At 45.5% G+C, this 22,500-nt stretch overlaps 1 protein-coding gene and 1 long non-coding RNA gene across 6 annotated transcripts in view; one reads left to right on the top strand and one right to left on the bottom strand.

The window, feature by feature from the left end:
* LOC130285170 (uncharacterized) overlaps positions 1 to 22,500 on the top strand; it is a 161,973-nt gene that overhangs the window by 11,517 nt on the left and 127,956 nt on the right. The gene's annotated exons all lie outside the window — the stretch shown is intronic.
* Positions 19,924 to 22,500, bottom strand: part of CAPN15 (calpain 15) — a 75,941-nt gene continuing 73,364 nt past the window's right edge. For all 5 annotated transcript variants that reach the window (XM_056536456.1, XM_056536458.1, XM_056536455.1 and 2 more), the window contains one exon: positions 19,924 to 20,812. In XM_056536456.1, the coding sequence (XP_056392431.1) occupies positions 20,635 to 20,812 (178 nt within the window). In that variant the 3' untranslated portion in view covers positions 19,924 to 20,634. The remainder of the gene's footprint in view (positions 20,813 to 22,500) is intronic.

Below are 22,500 nucleotides of genomic sequence, written 5' to 3'. Positions count from 1 at the left end.
TTAGACACACAAAACGCTTTCACTAGGCACAAGGGCAACAAGATCCGGCAAGGGAGTGCATGGGAGGAGGTCAGATATAGTCAGGGACCAGGTGGAAGCCAATTAAGCTAATTGGGCCAGGCACCAATCATTGGTGCACTGGCCCTTTAAGTCTCAGGGAGCTGGCGCGCGCGCGCCCTAGAGAGCGGAGCCGCGCGCGCCAGCACATGACAGCAGGGGACGGGAACGGGTAAGTGACCTGGGATGCGATTCGCGAGCGGGCGCGTCCCGCTGTGCGAATCGCATCCCCAACGGCCATGACAGTGCAGCGCTCCCGGTCAGCGGGACTGACCGGGGAGCTGCAGGGAGAAAGACGCCGTGAGCGCTCCGGGGAGGAGCGGGGACCCGGAGCGCTAGGCGTAACAGTACCCCCCCCCTTAGGTCTCCCCTTTTTTTTGTCCGGTGACTGCCTCCCCTGGGATGAGGACACCGGGAAGGAATGGATGGTTTCCTCAATGGCAGGCAGTACAGCAGGAGTAGGAATGGGGAGGGAGGGCAGAGGGTGAAGCTTGGCACGGGGCAGGGAGACACAAGGACGGGAGCCATGAGGGGACACAGAGGCTTGCCTGAAGGGACTGGGAGGGGGGGAGAGGCATTTTCTGTGGCAGGCAGAGTCCCTAACGACCTTAGGGGGACCGGATACAGGAGGAACCACAGGGTCACGGCAGGGAGTACTGGGAACCGGTTTAAGGCAGTCCTTGGAACAAGAGGGACCCCAACTCTTGATCTCCCCAGTGGACCAGTCCAGGGTTGGGGAATGGCGTAGAAGCCAGGGTAGTCCAAGGAGAATTTCGGAAGTGCAATTGGGAAGGACCAAAAATTCAATTTTCTCGTGATGAGGTCCGATGCACATTAGGAGGGGCTCCGTGCGGTAACGCACGGTGCAATCCAACCTGGCTCCGTTGACCGCAGAAATGTGGAGTGGCTTGACAAGACGGGTCACCGGAATGCGGAATTTATTCACCAAGGACTCCCGAATAAAATTCCCAGAGGCACCAGAGTCCAGGCAGGCCACGGCTGAGAGGGAAGAGCTGGCTGAAGTAGAAATCCGTACAGGCACCGTGAGACGTGGAGAAGCCGACTTAGCATCCAGAGACGCCACACCCACGAGAGCTGGGTGCGAGCGTGCGTTTCCCAGACGTGGAGGACGGATAGGGCAATCCACCAAAAAATGTTCGGTACTGGCACAGTACAGACAAAGATTCTCTTCCTTACGGCGATTCCTCTCTTCCAGGGTCAGGCGAGACCGATCCACTTGCATGGCTTCCTCGGCGGGAGGCCTAGGCGCAGATTGCAGTGGAGACTGTGGGAGAGGTGTCCAGAGATCTAAGTCTTTTTCCTGGCGGAGCTCTTGATGTCTCTCAGAAAAACGCATGTCAATGCGAGTGGCTAAATGAATGAGTTCATGCAGGTTAGCAGGAGTATCTCGTGCGGCCAGAACATCTTTAATGTTGCTGGATAGGCCTTTTTTAAAGGTCGCGCAGAGGGCCTCATTATTCCAGGATAGTTCAGAAGCAAGAGTACGGAATTGTATGGCGTACTCGCCAACGGAAGAATTACCCTGGACCAGGTTCAGCAGGGCAGTCTCAGCAGAAGAGGCTCGGGCAGGTTCCTCAAAGACACTTCGAATTTCCGAGAAGAAGGAGTGTACAGAGGCAGTGACGGGGTCATTGCGGTCCCAGAGCGGTGTGGCCCATGACAGGGCTTTTCCAGACAGAAGGCTGACTACGAAAGCCACCTTAGACCTTTCAGTAGGAAACTGGTCCGACATCATCTCCATGTGCAGGGAACATTGCGAAAGAAAGCCACGGCAAAACTTAGAGTCCCCATTAAATTTGTCCGGCAAGGACAGGCGGAGGCTAGGAGTGGCCACTCGCTGCGGAAGGGGTGCAGGAGCTGGCGGAGGAGATGATTGCTGCTGAAGTTGCGACTGAAGTTGGTGCACAATGGTGGACATTTCCGACAGCTGGTGGGTTAGATGGGCGATTTGTCGGGATTGCTGGGCGACCACCGTGGTGATATCAGAGATATAAGGCAGAGGGACCTCAGCGGGATCCATGGCCGGATCTACTGTCACGATGCCGGCTGGCAGGTAGTGGATCCTCTGTGCCAGAGAGGGATTGGCGAGGACCGCGCTAGTGGACCGGTTCTAAGTCACTACAGGTTTTCTCCAGAGCCCGCCGCAAAGCGGGATGGTCTTGCTGCGGCGGTAGTGACCAGGTCGTATCCACTAGCAACGGCTCACCTCTCTGACTGCTGATGATAGGCGCGGTACAAGGGAGTAGACAGAAGCAAGGTCGGACGTAGCAGAAGGTCGGGGGCAGGCGGCAAGGTTCGTAGTCAGGGTGGATAGCAGAAGTTCTGGTACACAGGCTTTAGACACACAAAACGCTTTCACTAGGCACAAGGGCAACAAGATCCGGCAAGGGAGTGCATGGGAGGAGGTCAGATATAGTCAGGGACCAGGTGGAAGCCAATTAAGCTAATTGGGCCAGGCACCAATCATTGGTGCACTGGCCCTTTAAGTCTCAGGGAGCTGGCGCGCGCGCGCCCTAGAGAGCGGAGCCGCGCGCGCCAGCACATGACAGCAGGGGACGGGAACGGATAAGTGGCCTGGGATGCGATTCGCGAGCGGGCGCGTCCCGCTGTGCGAATCGCATCCCCAACGGCCATGACAGTGCAGCGCTCCCGGTCAGCGGGACTGACCGGGGAGCTGCAGGGAGAAAGACGCCGTGAGCGCTCCGGGGAGGAGCGGGGACCCGGAGCGCTAGGCGTAACAGCCGATATATTAAAAAAGGAAGTGAATTTAGTAGTGCGGTAACAAAAAAGGAATATCAGATCAAACACTTTGCTAATTGCGAAACAAAGGGGGTGATTTACCTCCTAACATGCACATGTCCACTAAATTATGTGGGCAAAACTTTTAGAAACTTCAGACAAAGGCTACAAGAACATGTAGGGGATATAGTGCACATGCGAGACACCCCGGTAGCGAACCATTTTGCCTCCACCAAAGTGATGTGCAAGGTCTTCAGGCACAGATCATCGAAGTTGTACCCTCACCAAGTAGAGGAGGTGATTGGGATAACATGCTTCTTCAAATAGAAGCCTTCTGGACCTTCACCTTGGAAGCGGTAAAACCGGAGGGCTTAAATGACTTTATATCCTACGCGTGTTTCATCAAATAACACAACTAATAGCTGTCTATAAAAATATCAATAAAAAATCTGCCACGAAAAAACAAAATATAACAGTTGTCAACATAACATCTATAAATAAATAATACAACAGGATCTATGAAAAATAAATAATACAAGCAACGGAAACATTAGAACACGCAACCCAGCAACAAAAGAGTTAAAATACAGCTGGAACGCAAGAAAAGCTACCTGTCCACTGACTATCCAGAGCTCAGAACGAGGGCTGAACAGCACACCTGAGCATAGAAGACACTCCCCTCCCAGCCATACCTGTGAGAGTCCAGCCACGGAAATAGAGAGCGCAGGTTCTATGTGCAGGCTGGAGATTGGCAGACCAGAGTAATAGGCGGAGCGAAGGAGGAGTTATTGGATATAAAGCACGGCGGGAAAATCAAATAGAGTACGGCCGGCATCAGAGCCGCACATATGAAAGGAGCCGCTTACACAAAAGGATGCAAGCCAAGATTTGAAAAGCCGCAACAAGGTCCCTGAAGAATCGCATAGAGGAAACGCGTAGGATCGGCACAGGATCGGCACAATATGCATACCCAAGCTCCAAGGATGAAAAAGACGCACCTTATCTCCTAAAAGAAGAAAAAAAGCTAAGTGGCATGTGCAATAATTAATAGTGCAATAATAGACTGTGGACAGTGCAATAATATTTCAGTGCTATGAGTGAATGAGGACATTGTATATAACATACTCACCTAAAAGCACTACACTGATGGATACACTGATTGCCCAGTTAAGAAGACAATGTGCACATAGCCACCTTGCAACCAATCTGTGCACAGCAAAAAAAAACGCATGACATATGCACAGTCTGAACCCTGCCTGACATGATACAATAGAAGACAGAAGCAAGATACATGTCTCTTCAAGTATTTATGTTGAAGGCTAGAAGAAGGCAGCTAAGGTGCGATCTACAGTAATATATACACCCGATAAGTGTTCAAAATGATTTTAATAATAAAAGCAATTTTAAAAGGTTCCCTGTTCGTCAGTCTATGTATATATATATATGTGTGTGTGTGTGTATATATATATAGATGTGTGTGTGTGTGTATATATACCTATATACATATTTATATATATATATATATATATATATATATATATACACACATTATTATATTTAATTAATAGTTCAGGTATTTCTGAATGCGCTGATACAATTATGATTATTGTTTTTTGTTTTTTTTTGTTCAAAAATTGAAAAAAGGAATTGATTTTTATGTTTTTAAAATATTCAGGTTTTTTTTTAATTTAATTATTATTATTTTTTTAAATGCTCTCTGATCACTTTATTAGTATGCCCTGCCTTAGGAGCACTAATGCTGGTAGCCAAAGGAGTCTCATTGAGTCACTCAACTACCATCGTAAAGGGGTTGTCCAGGAATAGAAAAACAGAGCTAATTTCTTCCCAAAACAGCGCCATCCCTGTCCTCAGGTTGTGTGTGGTATTACAACTTGGCTCCATTTACTTCAATGGAATTGAGTAGCAATACCACACATAACCTGAGGATAGGGGGGGGGGGCACTGTTTTTAGAAGAAATCAGCTCTGTATTTCTAATCCTTGATAACCCCCTTTAACTGCTTAGACTCCACAATTGCATTTTGTGTAAGGCCAGAGACGTTAGAGAAAAAATAAGCCAAACCAGCCGTTTTGGCAGAGCTGGCCATATGCCTATTGTGTATGGAGGTCTATTGATTCTCTATAAGAGATGATGTTGGGGTAGAGAGTTACAGAGGAGTCTGGCAGCAGCTTACCCCTACTTTTCCCATTCAGAATACATGAATGCTCAGCTTAGCTGAGCATCCATACCTACAGAGGAATTGGGAGAGATATCTGTCAACCAAACTAATGTTTAGTTGACAGCTATTCCACCTTGATACACAGCCTGCCCTCGCTCTGTATGGAGCAGGTAAGCTCTTGGGCCGGCTCCGTACTCCCGTCCTGACATTATTTCTATATATTGTACATCTTGGCAAAACATTAACCTTTCAAATATACCTCATAAGACAATGTTATCTCCTTCTTATAGAAATTATGGCTTATATATAAAAAAAAAAAAAAAAAAAAAAAAAAAAAAAAAAGCCCACTAGGGGTCCCCATACCATCCAGAGCATAATCCTGTCTGGCTGTAGCATCATCTTTGTCCCAATTGAAGCACAGGCAGAGACAAAGTCCAGGAAGTGAGGGCGGGACAACAGCTGGAGGAGTCCTGGTTGGGAAACACTACTATAGAGAATCAATTAGGAAAGCAGCACAGATTTCCCCTTTAAAGGGGTTGTGCGCTGCCCTGCCTTTCGGAGCTCCGCTCACAGCGTCCGAAAGTTTGGGACTCCGTGTTCGCGGCCGCCGGGTGTGACGTCACGCCTGCCCCCTCTACCAAAGTCTATGGGAAGGGAACGTGACAGCGGTCATGCCCCCTTCCCATAGACTTTCATTGAGGGGGCGGGTGAGACATCACAGCCGGCGGCCGCGAACACGGAAGCCCGCACACAGCGTTCGGAGTAATAAACTTCCGGACGCTGTGAGTGGAGCTCCGAAAGGCAGGGCAGCGCACAACCCCTTTAAAGGGGAAATCTGTGCTGCTTTCCTAATTGATTCTCTAAAGTAGTGTTTCCCAACCAGGACTCCTCCAGCTGTTGTAAAACTACAACTTCCAGCATGCTGGGAGTTGTAGTTTTGCAACAGCTGGAGGCACCCTGGATGGGAAACACTTCTTTAAAGGGGTACTCCGGTGAAAAACAACTTTTTTAAATCAGCTGGTGCCAGAAAGATAAACAGATTTGTAAATTACTTCTATTAAAAAATCTTAATCCTTCCAGTACTTATCAGCTGCTGTATGCTCCACAGGAAGTTATTTTCTTTTTTAATTTCCTTTCTGTCTGAACACAGTGCTCTCTGCTGACACCTCTGTCCATTTTAGGAATCTCCATAGCAAACCTCTCCTGCTCTGGACAGTTCCTGACACGGACAGAGAGCACTGTGGTCAGACAGAAAGGAAATTCAAAAAGAAAAGAACTTCCTGTGGAGCATACAGCAGCTGATAAGTACTGGAAGGATTAAGATTTTTTAATAGAAGTAATTTACAAATTTGTTTCACTTTCTGGCACCAGTTGATTTAAAAAAAAAAAAATGTTTTCCAGGGGAAGTACCCCTTTAAAGCAATGTTTTTAAACCTGTGCCCCCTCCCTCCTTGGCATTGTAAAACTCAAGACATGATAGGAGTGCCATCCACGTTAATGTGACTGAACTGCAATACCAGACACAACCTGTGACCAAAAGTGGCGCTGTTTCCATAAATAAGCAGCCATTTTATTTTTTATTTTTTTTTCAGTTATGTTGATGCTGCCCATAGCCGCCAAACAACCTGCACTTAAAAAAATCGTATGTGGCATTTTACCGGGTGCCGCGGGCGAAAAGATTACATTTCCTGCACACGGACACATAGGGACCTAATAGTTTATATATATCTAAAGTGTCATAAACAACTCTGCCCATGTAAATTGCGCCCATCAGGTTGATTCCCCCCCGTACCACTCTGTTCTCTGGGCGCTCATTACAATTATAATGACAGCACAGACCTTCTGGCATGCCAGTCTGCCAGTCTTGGCGGTCAGTCCCATGGGCAGCAGACTCCTTAAAAAAATCAATATTTCTGTTCACCAACCAAACACCGCTGATGGCAAAGAAAGACGCGAAGCCATACATGACACCGCGTCCGCATATAGGGCATTAACCCTTTATTTTATCATGATTCCAAGACAATATTCCTTATTTCTCAGTCCAGAAGGGGTTAATCTTATATATATATATATATATATATATATATATATATATATATATATATATCATTATTGCAGTCCTATGCTGCATGTTATAGGAGTCTACAACTACTATAGCAGTGTTTCCCAACCAGGGTGCCTCCAGCTGTTGCAAAACTACAACTCCCAGCATGCCCGGACAGCCTTCGGCTGTCCGGGCATGCTGGGAGTTGTAGTTTTGCAACAGCTGGAGGCACCCCGGTTGGGAAACAGTGGTCTATAGAGTGAGAATATATTATATAGTGTACGTACTCCCCCTGCTGGAAGGATGTGGAATAACATGATGTTGCCAAAACCCAAATCATGCTAAATAAAAATAAAAATATTTGAAACCAAAACATTAAATACATGGTAGCGAACCTGCAGCTGTGAGAAGTTAGTTGGTCTGCTCATGGTCAGCAGTTGTAGAAAGGGGATTTAAAGGGGTAGTCCAGTGGTGAAAAACTTATCCCCTATCCTAAGGATAAGGGGATAAGTTTGAGATCGCGGGGGGGTCCGACCGCTGGGGCCCCCTGCGATCTCTCTGTACGGGAGCCAGGCTCTCCGGCCAGATAGCGGGTGTCGACCCCCGCACGAAGCGGCGGCCGACACGCCCCCTCAATACATCTCTATGGCAGAGCCGGAGTTTGCCGAAGGCAGCACTCCGGCTCTGCCATAGAGTTGTATTGAGGGGGCGTGTCAGCCGCCGCTTCGTGCGGGCTGCCGGGGACCCATACAGGAGATCGCGGGGGGCCCCAGCGGTCGGACCCCCCGTGATCTCAAACTTATCCCCTATCCTTAGGATAGGGCATAAGTTGTTCACCACTTGTTCACTACTGGACTACTCCTTTAAGTGACAGTGAGCGTGAAATATCCAGTGAGCGGCGGTTGTGTGGAGGAAAATGTCTTGTTGATGTCAACTGGGGGCTGGGATTGAAATGGTACATGGGAGATTAAAGGGGGGGGGATGTAAATGGCACAGGGGGTTCAGAGGGGGGGATTGGGAATTGTGGTGGCCACTCTGATTCCCCTGCGCCAAACCCGCCTGTGCTGTGTTCACCCACAATAGAGATGTTCACCCACAATAGGTTAGGAGGCAGATGTTCCCCCACATTAGGAGGCAGGTGTTCCCCCACATTAGGAGGCTGGTGTTCCCCCACATTAGGAGGCTGGTGTTCCCCCACATTAGGAGGCAGGTGTTCCCCCACATTAGGAGGCTGGTGTTCCCCCACATTAGGAGGCTGGTGTTCCCCCACATTAGGAGGCTGGTGTTCCCCCACATTAGGAGGCAGGTGTTACCCCACATTAGGAGGCAGGTGTTACCCCACATTAGGAGGCAGATGTTCCCCCACATTAGGAGGCAGGTGTTACCCCACATTAGGAGGCAGGTGTTACCCCACATTAGGAGGCAGGTGTTACCCCACATTAGGAGGCAGGTGTTACCCCACATTAGGAGGCAGGTGTTACCCCACATTAGGAGGCAGGTGTTACCCCACATTAGGAGGCAGGTGTTACCCCACATTAGGAGGCAGGTGTTACCCCACATTAGGTGGCAGGTGTTCCCCCACATTAGGAGGCAGGTGTTCCCCCACATTAGGAGGCAGGTGTTCCGCCACATTAGGAGGCAGGTGTTCCGCCACATTAGGAGGCAGGTGTTCCCCCACATTAGGAGGCAGGTGTTCCCCCACATTAGGAGGCAGGTGTTACCCCACATTAGGTGGCAGGTGTTCCCCCACATTAGGAGGAAGGTGTTCCCCCACATTAGGAGGCAGGTGTTCCCCCACATTAGGAGGCAGGTGTTCCCCCACATTAGGAGGCAGGTGTTCCCCCACATTAGGAGGCAGGTGTTACCCCACATTAGGTGGCAGGTGTTCCCCCACATTAGGAGGCAGGTGTTCCCCTATATTAGGAGGAAGGTGTTCCCCCACATTAGGCGGCAGGTGTTCCCCCACATTAGGAGGCAGGTGTTCCCCCACATTAGGAGGCAGGTGTTCCCCCACATTAGGAGGCAGGTGTTCCCCCACATTAGGAGGCAGACTCCCAGCAATTGAAAAAGAGGGAGTTTGCCCTCGAAACGCGTCTTGCTGTTATCCAAGTTTTCGTGTATGAATAAAATACATGAAACTTCATCCTCCGGTCTCTGACTCCTTACGTATCCATCGAGGCAGCGCCACCGCAGGATTTTCTCCTTTTTCTCCGTACCTCTGCAGAAGCCCGGTTCTCCTTGCAGGCTGCAGCCCAGGATACACACCTACTCCCCATGCGCGCATTAAGCTTCACAAAGGTGAGCACATTTTCATTAAAAGGGCTTTTTAACCAACTCAGCCCACAGAATTATGTGAGGAGCTGTCCTCTGAACTGTGTGATGTCATCATGTCTATATGGAGGAACTGTGTGATGTCATCATGTCTATATGGAGGAACTGTGTGATGTCATCATGTCCATATGGAGGAACTGTGTGATGTCATCATGTCTATATGGAGGAACTGTGTGATGTCATCATGTCTATATGGAGGAACTGTGTGATGTCATCATGTCCATATGAAGGGACTGTGTGATGTCATCATGTCCATATGGAGGAACTGTGTGATGTCATCATGTCTATATGGAGGAACTGTGGGATGTCATCATGTCTATATGGAGGAACTGTGGGATGTCATCATGTCCATATGGAGGGACTGTGTGATGTCATCATGTCCATATGGAGGAACTGTGTGACGTCATCATGTCCATATGGAGGAACTGTGTGATGTCATCATGTCCATATGGAGGAACTGTGTGATGTCATCATGTCTATATGGAGGAACTGTGTGATGTCATCATGTCCATATGGAGGAACTGTGTGATGTCATCATGTCCATATGGAGGAACTGTGTGATGTCATCATGTCTATATGGAGGAAATGTGTGATGTCATCATGTCTATATGGAGGAACTGTGTGATGTCATCATGTCTATATGGAGGAACTGTGTGATGTCATCATGTCTATATGGAGGAACTGTGTGATGTCATCATGTCTATATGGAGGAACTGTGTGAGGTCATCATGTCCATATGGAGGAACTGTGTGATGTCATCATGTCTATATGGAGGAAATGTGTGATGTCATCATGTCTATATGGAGGAACTGTGTGAGGTCATCATGTCTATATGGAGGAACTGTGTGATGTCATCATGTCTATATGGAGGAACTGTGTGATGTCACCATGTCTATATGGAGGAACTGTGTGATGTCACCATGTCTATATGGAGGAACTGTGTGATGTCATCATGTCCATATGGAGGAACTGTGTGATGTCATCATGTCTATATGGAGGAACTGTGTGATGTCATCATGTCCATATGCAGATAGTGGATGAATTGTTTTAAAGTAGTAAAGTATTCATATAAAGAAATTGTCCCAATATTAAAAGTTGTACACAGGATAGAAGATTGTTGTCCCCAAGGACCCTTCACTAACCGGGCATCCGGCGGCCCGTACCATAGTTATCATGCTGTGTGGAGATTATACTAGACAGCAGTTTACTTCACTGGACTTCGTTTCCTATTAGTTACAGGCCCCATTATCTGATGTATTATAGACGTAACCAGGAGGAACCAGTTCTACAAGAAGCTTTTGTAAAGAATTCCTCAGAATTGTTAGACATCGTGATTGTCTGGTCTAGAACAACGATCTTCACATTTCCTAGTAAAAATTCTTAGTTTATAGGGGTTATACAATGAATCGAGTTCAGCTGCTATTGTAAACTACTTTGTATTGTTCCCACCCAAATGTGATCTTTATATCCTTCTCTGTGGCCCTGTGTGCACCATTGTAATTCTGTGCTATAAAGGATGGGCTCATTTCGGTTTCCTGCATTGTATGTGTCCCGTGTCCTTCTCTCCACATAACTAATGGTCAGTCTCCTTCCCCTTCTAGCAGCTTTAAAGGAGTACTCCGGCCCTGAAACATCTTATCCCCTATACAAACAGCCAGGTGGCAACCACGGGGCCGGAGTATCGCGACGTCACGACTCCGCCCGTGTGTGACGTCACCCCCCCCCCCCAATGCAAGTCTATGGGAGGGGGCGTGACGACCGTCACGCCCCCTCCCATAGACTTGCATTGGGGGGGTGGGTGACGTCACACAGGGGCAGAGTCGTGACGTCACGATACTCCGGCCCCATGGTCGCCACCCAGCTGTTTGAGCTGCACGCTGCGGTGCCAGCTCACAAACAGGTGGGTGGCGAATACAAGATTGCGGGGGTCCCCAGCGGCAGGACCCCTGCGGTGAGACATCTTATCCCCTATCCTTTGGATAGATAGGGGATAAGATGTCTCAGGGCCAGAGTTCCCCTTTAAATTCAGCACCCAATAAGTTTTCCAGTCACTCTCCTTTACTGGTAGCTACAATATAGTACCCAGTCATATCCTTCGGCCCCTTTCACACTACAAAATTATTCCGTTTTAAAGATCCATACGAAGTTCCGTCCGAAAATCAGCTGTAAAACGGCAGTTACAAAATCCTATACGGCCGTTAGAAAATCCCATTATAGTCTATAAGATTTTTCTAATAGCCGTTTTAACCCGTTATTAATAACGGCCGTTAATTTGTAAAGGGAGAAATGATAGCCGGGACCCATAGCTTATAGTGTGCGGCACCGATCGTTGTGCCGCGCGCTATTAACCCTTTAGAAACGGCTATCAAAGTTGATCGCCGCATCTAAAATGAAAGTGAATGCTTCCTGGCAGCTCAGTCGGGCTGATCGGGACCACCGCGATAAAATTGCGATGTCCCGATCAGGTAGCACGCGAGCGGAGGTCCCCGCACCTGTCTCCGTCGCGTCTGATCGGCAATTGATTGCTCAAGCCTGTAGCTCAGGCTTGGAGCAATCGACCGCCTAGAACACTGATCAATGCAAAGCTATGGCTTTGCAGGGATCAGTGTAAAAGATCAGTGTGTGCAGTGTTATAGCCCCCTATGTAAATAAAAATAAACATATGTGGTATCGCCGCGTGTTGAAATGTCTGAATTATAAAAATATCGTTAATTAAACCCCACGGTCAATGGCGTACGCGCAAAAAAAAATTACAAAATCCAAAATAGCGTGTTTTTGGTCACTTTTTATAATTATGAAAAAATTTATAAAAAGCGATCAAAAAGTCTGATCAATACAAAATGTTACCGATAAAAACTTCAGATCACTGTGCAAAAAAATGAGCCCTCATACTAGCCCATACGCAGAAAAATGAAAAAAAGTTTCCCCGAAAATACACCCTACCCCGAAAGTAAGCCCTAGCTGGATTATCTGGGTGGGCTGCAATATAAGCCCTACCCCGAAAATAAGACCTAGGCCAGGGGTACTCAACTGGTGGCCCACGGTCCAGATCCGGACCGTGGCCGCCAGTAATGCGGACCGGAACAGCCCCCCATCCTCCACACTCCCACAGACCCCCATCCTCCTGCAGCCCCCCCCCCCCCCCCCCCATAAATAAATAAGCCCTACCCTGAAAATAAGCCCTAGTGTGTTTTTTGTGACTAAAATTAATATAAGACCCGGTCTTATTTTCGGAGAAACACGGTAGGGGTCAGAAGATGAGAATTTTTTACGCATTCATTTTCCTGCATCTAGTTATGATTTATTTCAGAAGTACGACAAAATCAAACCTACCGTATTTATCGGGGTATACCACGCACCGGCCTATAACATGCACCCTCATTTTACCAAGGATATTTGGGTAAAAAAAAAGTTTTTTAACCAAATATCCTTGGTAAAATGAGGGTGCGTGTGTGTGCATGTGTATTCCCTGATACACGGTTTCTGACCCCGCAGAAGCCCCCAGGAAAGGCAGGGGGAGAGAGGCCGTCGCTGCCCGCTTCTCTCCCCCTGCCTTTCCTGAGGTCTAGAGCCCTGCTGCTGCCGCTTCTCTCCCCCTGGCTATCGACGCAGGAGACGCCACACCGGAGCCAGAAGCAGCGTGGACCCGACCCCGGCAACAGGTAATTATAAAAGCGGGGATGGCGGAGGCAATGGGGCAGCTATGCCGGCAATGGGGCAGCGGCGCCGATAGCCAGGGGGAGAGAAGCGGCGGCAGCAGGGCTCTAGACCCCAGGAAAGGCAGGGGGAGAGAAGCGGGCAGCGACGGCCTCTCTCCCCCTGCCTTTCCTGGGGGCTTCTGCGGGGTCAGAAAAACCATGGATGGGGGAGGCAATGGGGCAGCGGCGCCGGCAGTCTCTGGACCCCAGGATAGGCAGGGGCAGAGAATCGGGCAGCGACGGCAGGTCTCTGGACCTGCAAAAGCCGCTGCAGTTCATTGATTTAAAACGCCCGCTTTAAATCATTGAACTGCAGCGGCTTATCGGCATAAAACACGCAGATAGACTTTAGGCTAAAAATTTTAGCCTAAAAAATGTGTGTTATACGCCGATAAATACGGTATATAAGTAGGGTATCATTCTAACCGTATGGACCTACAGAATAAAGATAAGGTGTCATTTTTACCGAAAAATGCACTGCGTAGAAACGGAAGCCCCAAAAATGGCGTTTTTTTCTTCAATTTTGTCGCACAATGAATTTATTTTCCGTTTCGCCGTGAATTTTTTTGTAAAATGACTAACGTCAATGCAACGTAGAATTGGTGGTGCAAAAAATAAGCCATCATATGGAATTTTAGGTGCAAAATTGAAAGCGTTATGATTTTTAGAAGGTGATGAGGAAAAAAATGAAAATGCAAAAACGGAAAAACCCTGAGTCCTTAAGGGGTTAAAGAGTCTATTCACACACACAAAACAACAAACCCACAAGACACATCTTTAAAAAACAAAATCTTTATTTGGTCCGAAAGAACCTGAGATGGGGACATAGGCCGCCCAAAAATGTATCTATCTATACAATCTGAGTATATAAGTTGATAAAATAGCATTCTGTTTTATTACAGCTGAACAATATATACAAGTTTCAAATATTTCCCAGTTGTGGCAGACGGAGGGAGACCAGGGACCCTAATATACAGCTGGAGGGGTGGACGTAGGGGTGGGGTAGGGTAAAAATGGCGGCGAGGCGGTGACTACAGGATTCTCTGTCCCTTACGTTGTGCTACAAGACGACACTCCGGGCCATATGTGCTGTGCAGCACTGTGGAGAAGACAAAATGGCCTCCGATCGGTTGCTATGGGCAACAAGATTTTTTTTTCTTACAATCGACCCTTTTTTCACTGTGTGTGTGTGAATTTTACGAGTCAGAAAAAACTCAACATCGACTTGTAGCGATTTTGGCATCATGGCGTGACTTTTCCTGTAATAGGCCCTGTAGCATTACCACTTGTTTAAGTAATAAATGAAAGTTGTTTTTTGTTTTTTTTTGTTTAAAAAAAGGTCACACGACCGCAAAATTATTTAGCAGCTTTGGTAAAAATGACAGACAAGACGCTAAAATCGGCTGAATTATACAAGAAATGTCCAGCTCTGAGGAAAACACTAGGCCTCAAAAGGGAGCTGACCTTGTGACCCTTAGTAACCAATCAGAGCCCAGGTTTCATTTTATCAAAGTGAAAGCGGAGCTCTGAGCGGTTGCTATGGACAACAAGAGCCGAAGCAGAGAAATAGTCATCTATATATATGATGCAGGCAGCCATTTTGCTGACTGAAATGATACTGAATCATGACAAGAAGTTCAAAATGGCTGCCTTCAATGTGTTTAAAACAAAAACATATACAGTGTATAAGTCGCTCTGTTGAATACCAGATTTGTTACAGCCAATCTAATCCAGTGTTTTCAACCAGGGTGCCACCAGCTTTTGCAAAACTACAATTCCCAGCATGCTGGGAGTTGTAGTTTTGCAACAGCTGGAGGCACCCTGGTTGGGACACACTAGTATAACCACAAAATGGGAGCCAATAATTGAATTATAAAACCACATAGGTACATATGCATATTTCATTATTCAGGCATGGGATTGTAAAATTAAAATGCCCCCACATACGTGGAAAAAGGCGCTGCTGGTGTGAAACAAAATGCCGCTTGATTTATTTTTTTTTTTAAAGGTGCGGTAGTAGCATTATTACCGAGAAATGCGACTTGTCGGTAAGAAAGTGTAAAGAAATAGAATTTAAAAAAATAAAATAATCAATCTATTCCAGAGCTATATCTATTTCTGGGAAAGCAAGATGGCAGCAAGCTCACACTATGAAAATTCCACACTGAATTTTCACGCTTGCAGCAGCCTCCCATTGCTTTTAACGGGAAGCTGCTGCTCCGTTCCCACGGCAGAATTTGCAACATGGATTGGAGTATTTCCAACATCACGTTCATTCTGATGGCGGAAACCGCAAGCAACAGCCCATATGAGACTTCAATTCACGACGGACGGAACAAGCGCCCGTTTGGCGCGGATCCAAGGAAATTCAGTAAGGCCATATTTCCCAGAAACTACATAACTAAAAGACCCTTTAACAACTTGAAGATGCAGACTGCGGACCTCCAGATAATGCAAAACTTCAACTCCCAGCATGCCCGGACAGGAGTCATGCTGGGAGTTGTAGTTTTGCAAAATTCGGGAAGTCCACAGTTTAGAGATGATAACTCGGGGCTTGACCCCGTTCGGGCTGTATATGCCCGGGTATTCCACTGTGTCTCTGTGGCACACCCATTGACTATAGTATATTTCCCATACATTTCATAGAGACAACGTGGTCCAGTGTTTCCCAACGAGGGTGCCTCCAGCTGTTGCAAAACTACAACTCCCAGCAAGCCCGGACAGCCAACGGCTGTCCGGGCATGCTGGGAGTTGTAGTTTTGCACCAGTTGAAGGCACCCTAGATGAGAAAAACTGATGTAGTTTCTAGCACACTATATTGGGTCCATTAAAGGGGTACTCCAGTGGCAAACTTTTTTTTTTTTTTTTTTTTTTTAAATGAACTGGTGCCAGAAAGTTAAACAGATTTGTAAATTACTTCTATTAAAAATTCTTAATCCTTTCAGTACTTATTAGCAGCTGTATGCTACAGAGGAAATTATCTTCTTTATTCATTTCTATTTTGCTCTCTGCTGACACCTCTGTCCGTGTCAGGAACTGTCCAGAGAAGCATGGGGATTTTCTCCTGCTCTGGACAGTTCCTGATACGGGCATCAGGTGTCAGCAGAGAGCACTGTGGACAAGACAATAAAGAAATAAAAAAAAAAAAATAATGAATTTCCTCTGTAGCATACAGAGCTGCTAATAAGTACTGGAAGGGTAAAGATTTTTTTAAATAAAAGTAATTTACAAATCTGTTAAACTTTCTGGCACCAATTAATTTAGAAAAAAAAATGTTTTCCACCAGAGTACCCCTTTAACGGGCACCTTGCATATTGTACATGGTATTTGTCAGTATACAGCCAAAACATGAACCCAGCCTTACTCTTTTTTTTCTGATTTTAGTGATAAAATGCTCTTGAGGGGCACATAATTCCCTATGGCTACTAAAAGCCCTTTATTTATTTTTCATGCATAAGAAATGTCCTTCCCCCCCACCATGCCAACACCATGAAAAGCATAGAGGTGGTCCAGACTTTGTGCATAGTCCTCAGTGACTACAGACTAATGGCAAAAAAGGTAAGAATATGGAATTATGGGGAAAAAAAAAAAAATTATAAAATTCATTAAATTATGGTCCCTCACTGACCTCTGGAAAATCACAGCAATGAATGCACCGGATCCAGTGCCCGCACAGTTGGTAGCCTCAAACCAGGCAGACGTCATGTCTAGAGATGAGCGAACTTACAGTAAATTCGATTCGTCACAAACTTATCTGCTCGGCAGTTGATGCCTTATCCTGCATAATTTACTTCAGTCTTCAGGTGCTCCGGTGGGCTGGAAAAGGTGGATACAATCCTATGAAAGAGTCTCCTAGGACTGTATCCACCTTTTCCAGCCGACGGGAACACCGGAAAGCTGAACTAATTTATGCAGGAAAAGTCATCAACTGCCGAGCCGAGAAGTTGCTGACGAATCGAATTTACTGTAAGTTCGTTCATCTCTAGTCAGGTCACATTATATATGGCGCCATTTATCCAGCATAAATCATAGACATCGACGCAACATAGTATATGTATATATATATATATATATATATATATATATATATATATATATATATATATAACAAAAACACAGGAGCCAGTGTATGTGAATTCAGCATGGTATAGGGAACACAAGGTGGGGGGGGGGAACCTATATGGCAGTGGTCTTCAACCTGCGGACCTCCAGATGTTGCAAAACTACAACTCCCAGCATGCCCGGACAGCCAACGGCTGTCCGGGCATGCTGGGAGTTGTAGTTTTGCAACATCTGGAGGTCCGCAGGTTGAAGACCACTGCTATATGGGATGGGAATGAGTGAGCAGCCCTTCTTTCCCTGAGACTAAGTGTGAGGGAGCAACGCCCCCCCCCCCATTCCCTGCAACGTCTAGAAATAGTGGGTTTGTACGTCTTAAGAGCCGGAACGTCTTTCTTGGCATGGGACGTATGGATACTGTCTAGAGTTTGAACGGCCTTCAGCTCAGTGCGTGAAACTACGTCTCCTAATACTGACATCCATGGGCGTAGCTGTCATTTATGGTTAAAATATTATGGGTAACATTAAAAAGGTTTTTTTTTTGTGTGTGTGTGTTTTTATTTAGCAATAAGCCATCTCTTTATATCAGCGAAACCCTATATGGGATTATTTTACAGAGAACCTGTCGTCAGTTTTAGGCTACGTTGACACAGCGGAATTTCCGAGTGGAATCAAGTCAGAAAAACGCTGCTTGAAAATTCTGTTGCAGCAGAGTCCCATTGTTTTGCACAAAGCTGAATCTCCGACACTGAAACATCTGCCGCAGAAATTCCGATTCCGGCCTCCGCAGAAAGAATACACATTCTTTCTGGGGAATCTGCTCGGAAATATATTGCCGGGTATAGAGACAACGCATTTTCACTACCATAACACCCCCCCCCCCCTACAATCCCCAAGATTTTACGCACGGACATTCTGCCATGTGAACATAGCCTTATTACTGCTCAAACCGCGTGCTCTTAAAAAAATGAATAAATCTATAAATCATAGTTTAAAATGGCCACCAGGACCCGGGTAACTAGTCATTGGGGCGGGTCCCATTGGCTGCTCTCCTTCCTACCACTTCTGAGTGACGCATCTCTGCCTATACCAGTGTTTCCCAACCAGGGTGCCTCCAGGTGTTGCAAAACTACAACTCCCAGAATGCCTGCCAAAGGCTGTCCGAGCATGCTGGGAGTTGTAGTTTTGCAACATCTGGAGACACCCTGGTTGGGAAACACTGGCCTATACACAGATAGGGGAGAGACACACCTCTCGGGGCCGGCGGGAAGGAAAGCGACTGTGGGGAGCCCCCCTATTACTACTTATTCACGCCCCATCGGTCTTAAGTAAACTATGATTTCGACGAGCGCTTTATTCATTTATTCATAGTGTCGTCATCGCTCTCCCTGCATCGGTTTAAAAGGGTACTCCGCTGGAAAACATTTTTTTTTTTTTTAAATCAACTGGTGCCAAAAAGTTAAACAGATTTGTAAATTACTTCTATTAAAAAAATCTTAATCCTTCCAGTATTTATCAGCTGCTGTATGCTCACAGGAAGTTCTTTTCTTTTTGAATTTCCTTTCAGTCTGACCACAGTGCTCTCTGCTGACACCTCTATCCATTTTAGGAACTGTCCAGAGCAGGAAAGGTTTTCTATGGAGATTTGCTCCTACTCTGGACAGTTCTTAAAATGGACAGAGGTGTCAGCAGAGAGCAGTGTGGTCAGACAGAAAGGAAATTCTAAAAGAAAAGAACTTCCAGCTGATAAGTACTGGAAGGATTAAGATTTATTAATAGAAGTAATTTACAAATCTGTTTAACTTTCTGGCACCAGTTGACTAAAAAAATTTTTTTTTTTCCCACCGGAGTACCCCTTTAATGCTGCCCGCCGGTTTGGCCAACATAAAACTGGTAACAGATTACTTTTACGTTAAAGCAACGAATCAGCTGTGTGTAACTATAATTTTCTGTGTCTTATGTCCTATTAGACATAAGTAACCAGCAATTCTACACCCAGATGAAAATGGTCATTATCTGCAGGCCAGAATTTAATGGTTTATCCAGAATTAGAACAAAGCTGATTCCTTCCATAAACTGCACCCCTTCCGTCCTCAGGTTGTGTGCGGTATTGCAGCTCAATTTAATCGAAGTGAACGGAGCCAAGTTGTAATACCACACACAACCTGAGGACTTGGTTATCGCTGTTTTTTTTTTTTTTTAAAAGAAATTAGCTTAGTTTTTTTTTTATTGCTTGGAAGATAGGCCTCAGTGTTTTTATAAGGGGTGGCTTAGTAGTCTTGTCTCATTGGAGGGTCTTTGACCGCTCAGAGCTTTATAAGTCGCTTGATACCATGACCATATTCATAACCTCTATACAGACTATTAATTGTGACTCTAAAATGTATACAACAATCTTTGATATTTAAAAAAAATAAAAAAAATAGATTTCCTTCCATACTGGTTTTACCTTTCATACTTACCCTGTTTTGCTAATATGCAATATATTAAATATATATATATATATATATATATATATAAATATATGTGTATATATATGTGTGTATATATATATATATATATATATAAAAAATTATATTTTTTTTATACAGATATATATATATATATATATTTTTTTTTTTTTAAATATATATATATATATATATATATATATATATATATATATATATATATATATATATATAATTTTTGATTTATTGCATGGTAGTGGGCATGATCACCCTTATTCTGATGTATGAAAGTTAAAAGCTCAATGTCGGCGTTCCATACTGCTGCTTTCCAGCTGTTGCAAAACGACAACCCCCATCATGCCCTGACAGCCTTCGGCTGTCAGGGCATGATGTGGGTTGTCGTTTTGCAGCGGCTGGAAAGCAACAGGTTGGAGGACCCCTGCGTTACGTGAACGTTAAGACTCGGTAAGGCTGTAGGATGCAAATAAAGAAATGTGCGTGTTGAGTACAGTCTCTTATTTTCTCTGTTTTGCCTCCATTGGATTAGTTAAAGCTTGCGTCCATGCATATTCCGGATGGGGTGTCCTTCATGAAAGGGAAGTAGCAGCCATAGCATCCTGTTTTCTTTTTAGAATTCCAAGAATTATTAAGTTGCATTGAAAAAAAAAAAAAAAAAATCTTGCAGGAAGCCTAGAGAACGACATCCAATACAGACAGAGATGGGACAGATACCCAGGACGCAGCCTGCTTCTTAGGCCCGACCCAAGAAACAATATGGCTGCCGCTATTGTGCGCACTGTGAGCTAAGATAAGGTAAATTGTTAACATCTTAGGGGTGTAGGACAGTCCCGATTTTCATGTTTACAGTGTGGTACATTAAAAACAAAAAAGGATAGAAGGGTATGGGATAGGGTCCCTGTTTTTACACAGGATAAAAGTCCTGAGTAGATTTCAAGTGTAGTTTTCCGGGAATTAGTCTGTAAAGTGCTTCCACTGAACGTAGGCAATCTCGCCTTCCCCCCCCATTCCCCAGGGGATATAACTCCTTGTGGATGTGTCAGAGGGGTCGGGGTCCATGCAAGCCGGACACCTCTGGAGACAGTGGAGGACTGTGGGTGCCTTTGCTGGACATCCAGTCATTCAGAGAAGCTTGGTTAGCTTTCCGGTGTGCCAGTCGATGAGTAATAGAAAAGCCAGCGTTTCCCTCCAGCTGAGACAAAATGACCAGCACCTGTCTGGGATGGAAAGAAGGATACATACAATATTAATTGAATATACAACAGGGTATATATGCTGAGTGTTCCAGATCTACATAAAAGACAATCAGACTATAAACACTAAGGCTAGGGTCAACTGAAAATGTTGCTACCCATTGACTTCAATGGGTAGGAAAATAAGCAGCAGCAAAATACGTCACGTGTGACCCTACTCTAAAGCTTGAGTCACACATCTAGTACAGTGGATGAGATATAATAAACCTGATAGAAACCATTGGCACCGCTTCTCTCCAAGACAAAGAAATAGTGAAATGGGTTTAAAAAAAAAAAAAAAAAAAAGGAGTTTGCTGTAATCCCGGCTTCCTGTCATGTGACAGACTACAGCCATATAGATTAGGTGAGTGCGATCCATGTATATACTAGATATTAGGGGTGGAAGAAAAAAATCGATTCGCGCGATTATCGCGATTTTTCATTTGGCGATACTGAATCGATTCAAAATATTTTTGAATCGATCCTTTTAGGGATGTGGAATTTGTATCTCCGGACGCCTGGGACATGCAGTTCCGAGTGCCGGGCAGGTGAATTTTTTGCAGCTCGTGCAAGCAGGGCCGGATCTGACGCGGCGTCGCTCTGGGTGTATGGAGCGGGCTCCGGAATCCTGCCCACTCCATACTCGGCAGCCCCCCGGCTATTCTAAGTAGCTGGGGGCCGCCGCTAATAGCCAGCATGCACCGATCGCTGCGGCTGGCTATTAACCCTTTAGATCGCCGCTGTCAAAGCTGACAGCGGCGTCTAAAGGGATCTGTGAATGCTCCCTGGTGGGCTAATGGGATGGATCGCCCCCCCGCAGCACAATCGCGGGAGGCGATCCACTGTGGAGGTAGCCGGAGGGCTTACCTCTGCTTCCTGCTGTCCCGTGGCTCGGTCATTGATAGATCCTGGCTTGACTAGGATCTATCAATGGATCACAGATCAATGGAGTTCAATAAAACTCTATTCATCTGTCGGAGGAATCTAATGATTCCTCCTAAAAGTCTAATAAAGTGTATAAAAAAAATAAAAAATAAAGTTTTTATAAAAGTGTAAAAGACATTGTTTTTGAGACAGAATAGGGATATATCGCGATGTATCGTCACCTAGACGGTATTGTGATATATGGGGATATATTGAATCGCCAAATTCTGGTATCGCGATTCGAATCGTATCACCAAATTCTTGGCGATTCACACCCCTACTAGATATGCATATGGCCAGTCACAAGGGTGGTTAACAGTGGATGGGAACCCACATTAACATAGAGAACACATACACACATTATATATATATATATATATATATATATATATATATATATATATATATATATATATATATATATATATATATATATATATATATATATATATATATATATATATATACATATATACACACACACACACACACACACATATAATATATATAATAAACATAAAAATAGTGCAGCACTACTCAGCTTGGGTGTAGTTGGTGCCAGCGTCCTGAACTCCTTCATCTAAGTCCTTTTAGATAGAACAACAACAATTGCGCAGCACTCAGAAAATCCAAAGAATAGGTGAATTTATTTCTGTCACATCAAACAAGCAACGTTTCTGCTCCTATGGAGCCATTTTCAAGTTTGAAAATGGCTCCATAGGAGCAGAAATGTTGATTGTTTGATGTGA

The sequence above is a fragment of the Hyla sarda genome, chromosome 8 (assembly GCF_029499605.1).
Source record: "Hyla sarda isolate aHylSar1 chromosome 8, aHylSar1.hap1, whole genome shotgun sequence".
Taxonomy (NCBI): domain Eukaryota; kingdom Metazoa; phylum Chordata; class Amphibia; order Anura; family Hylidae; genus Hyla; species Hyla sarda.
This window is presented reverse-complemented; position numbering and strand designations above follow the sequence as displayed.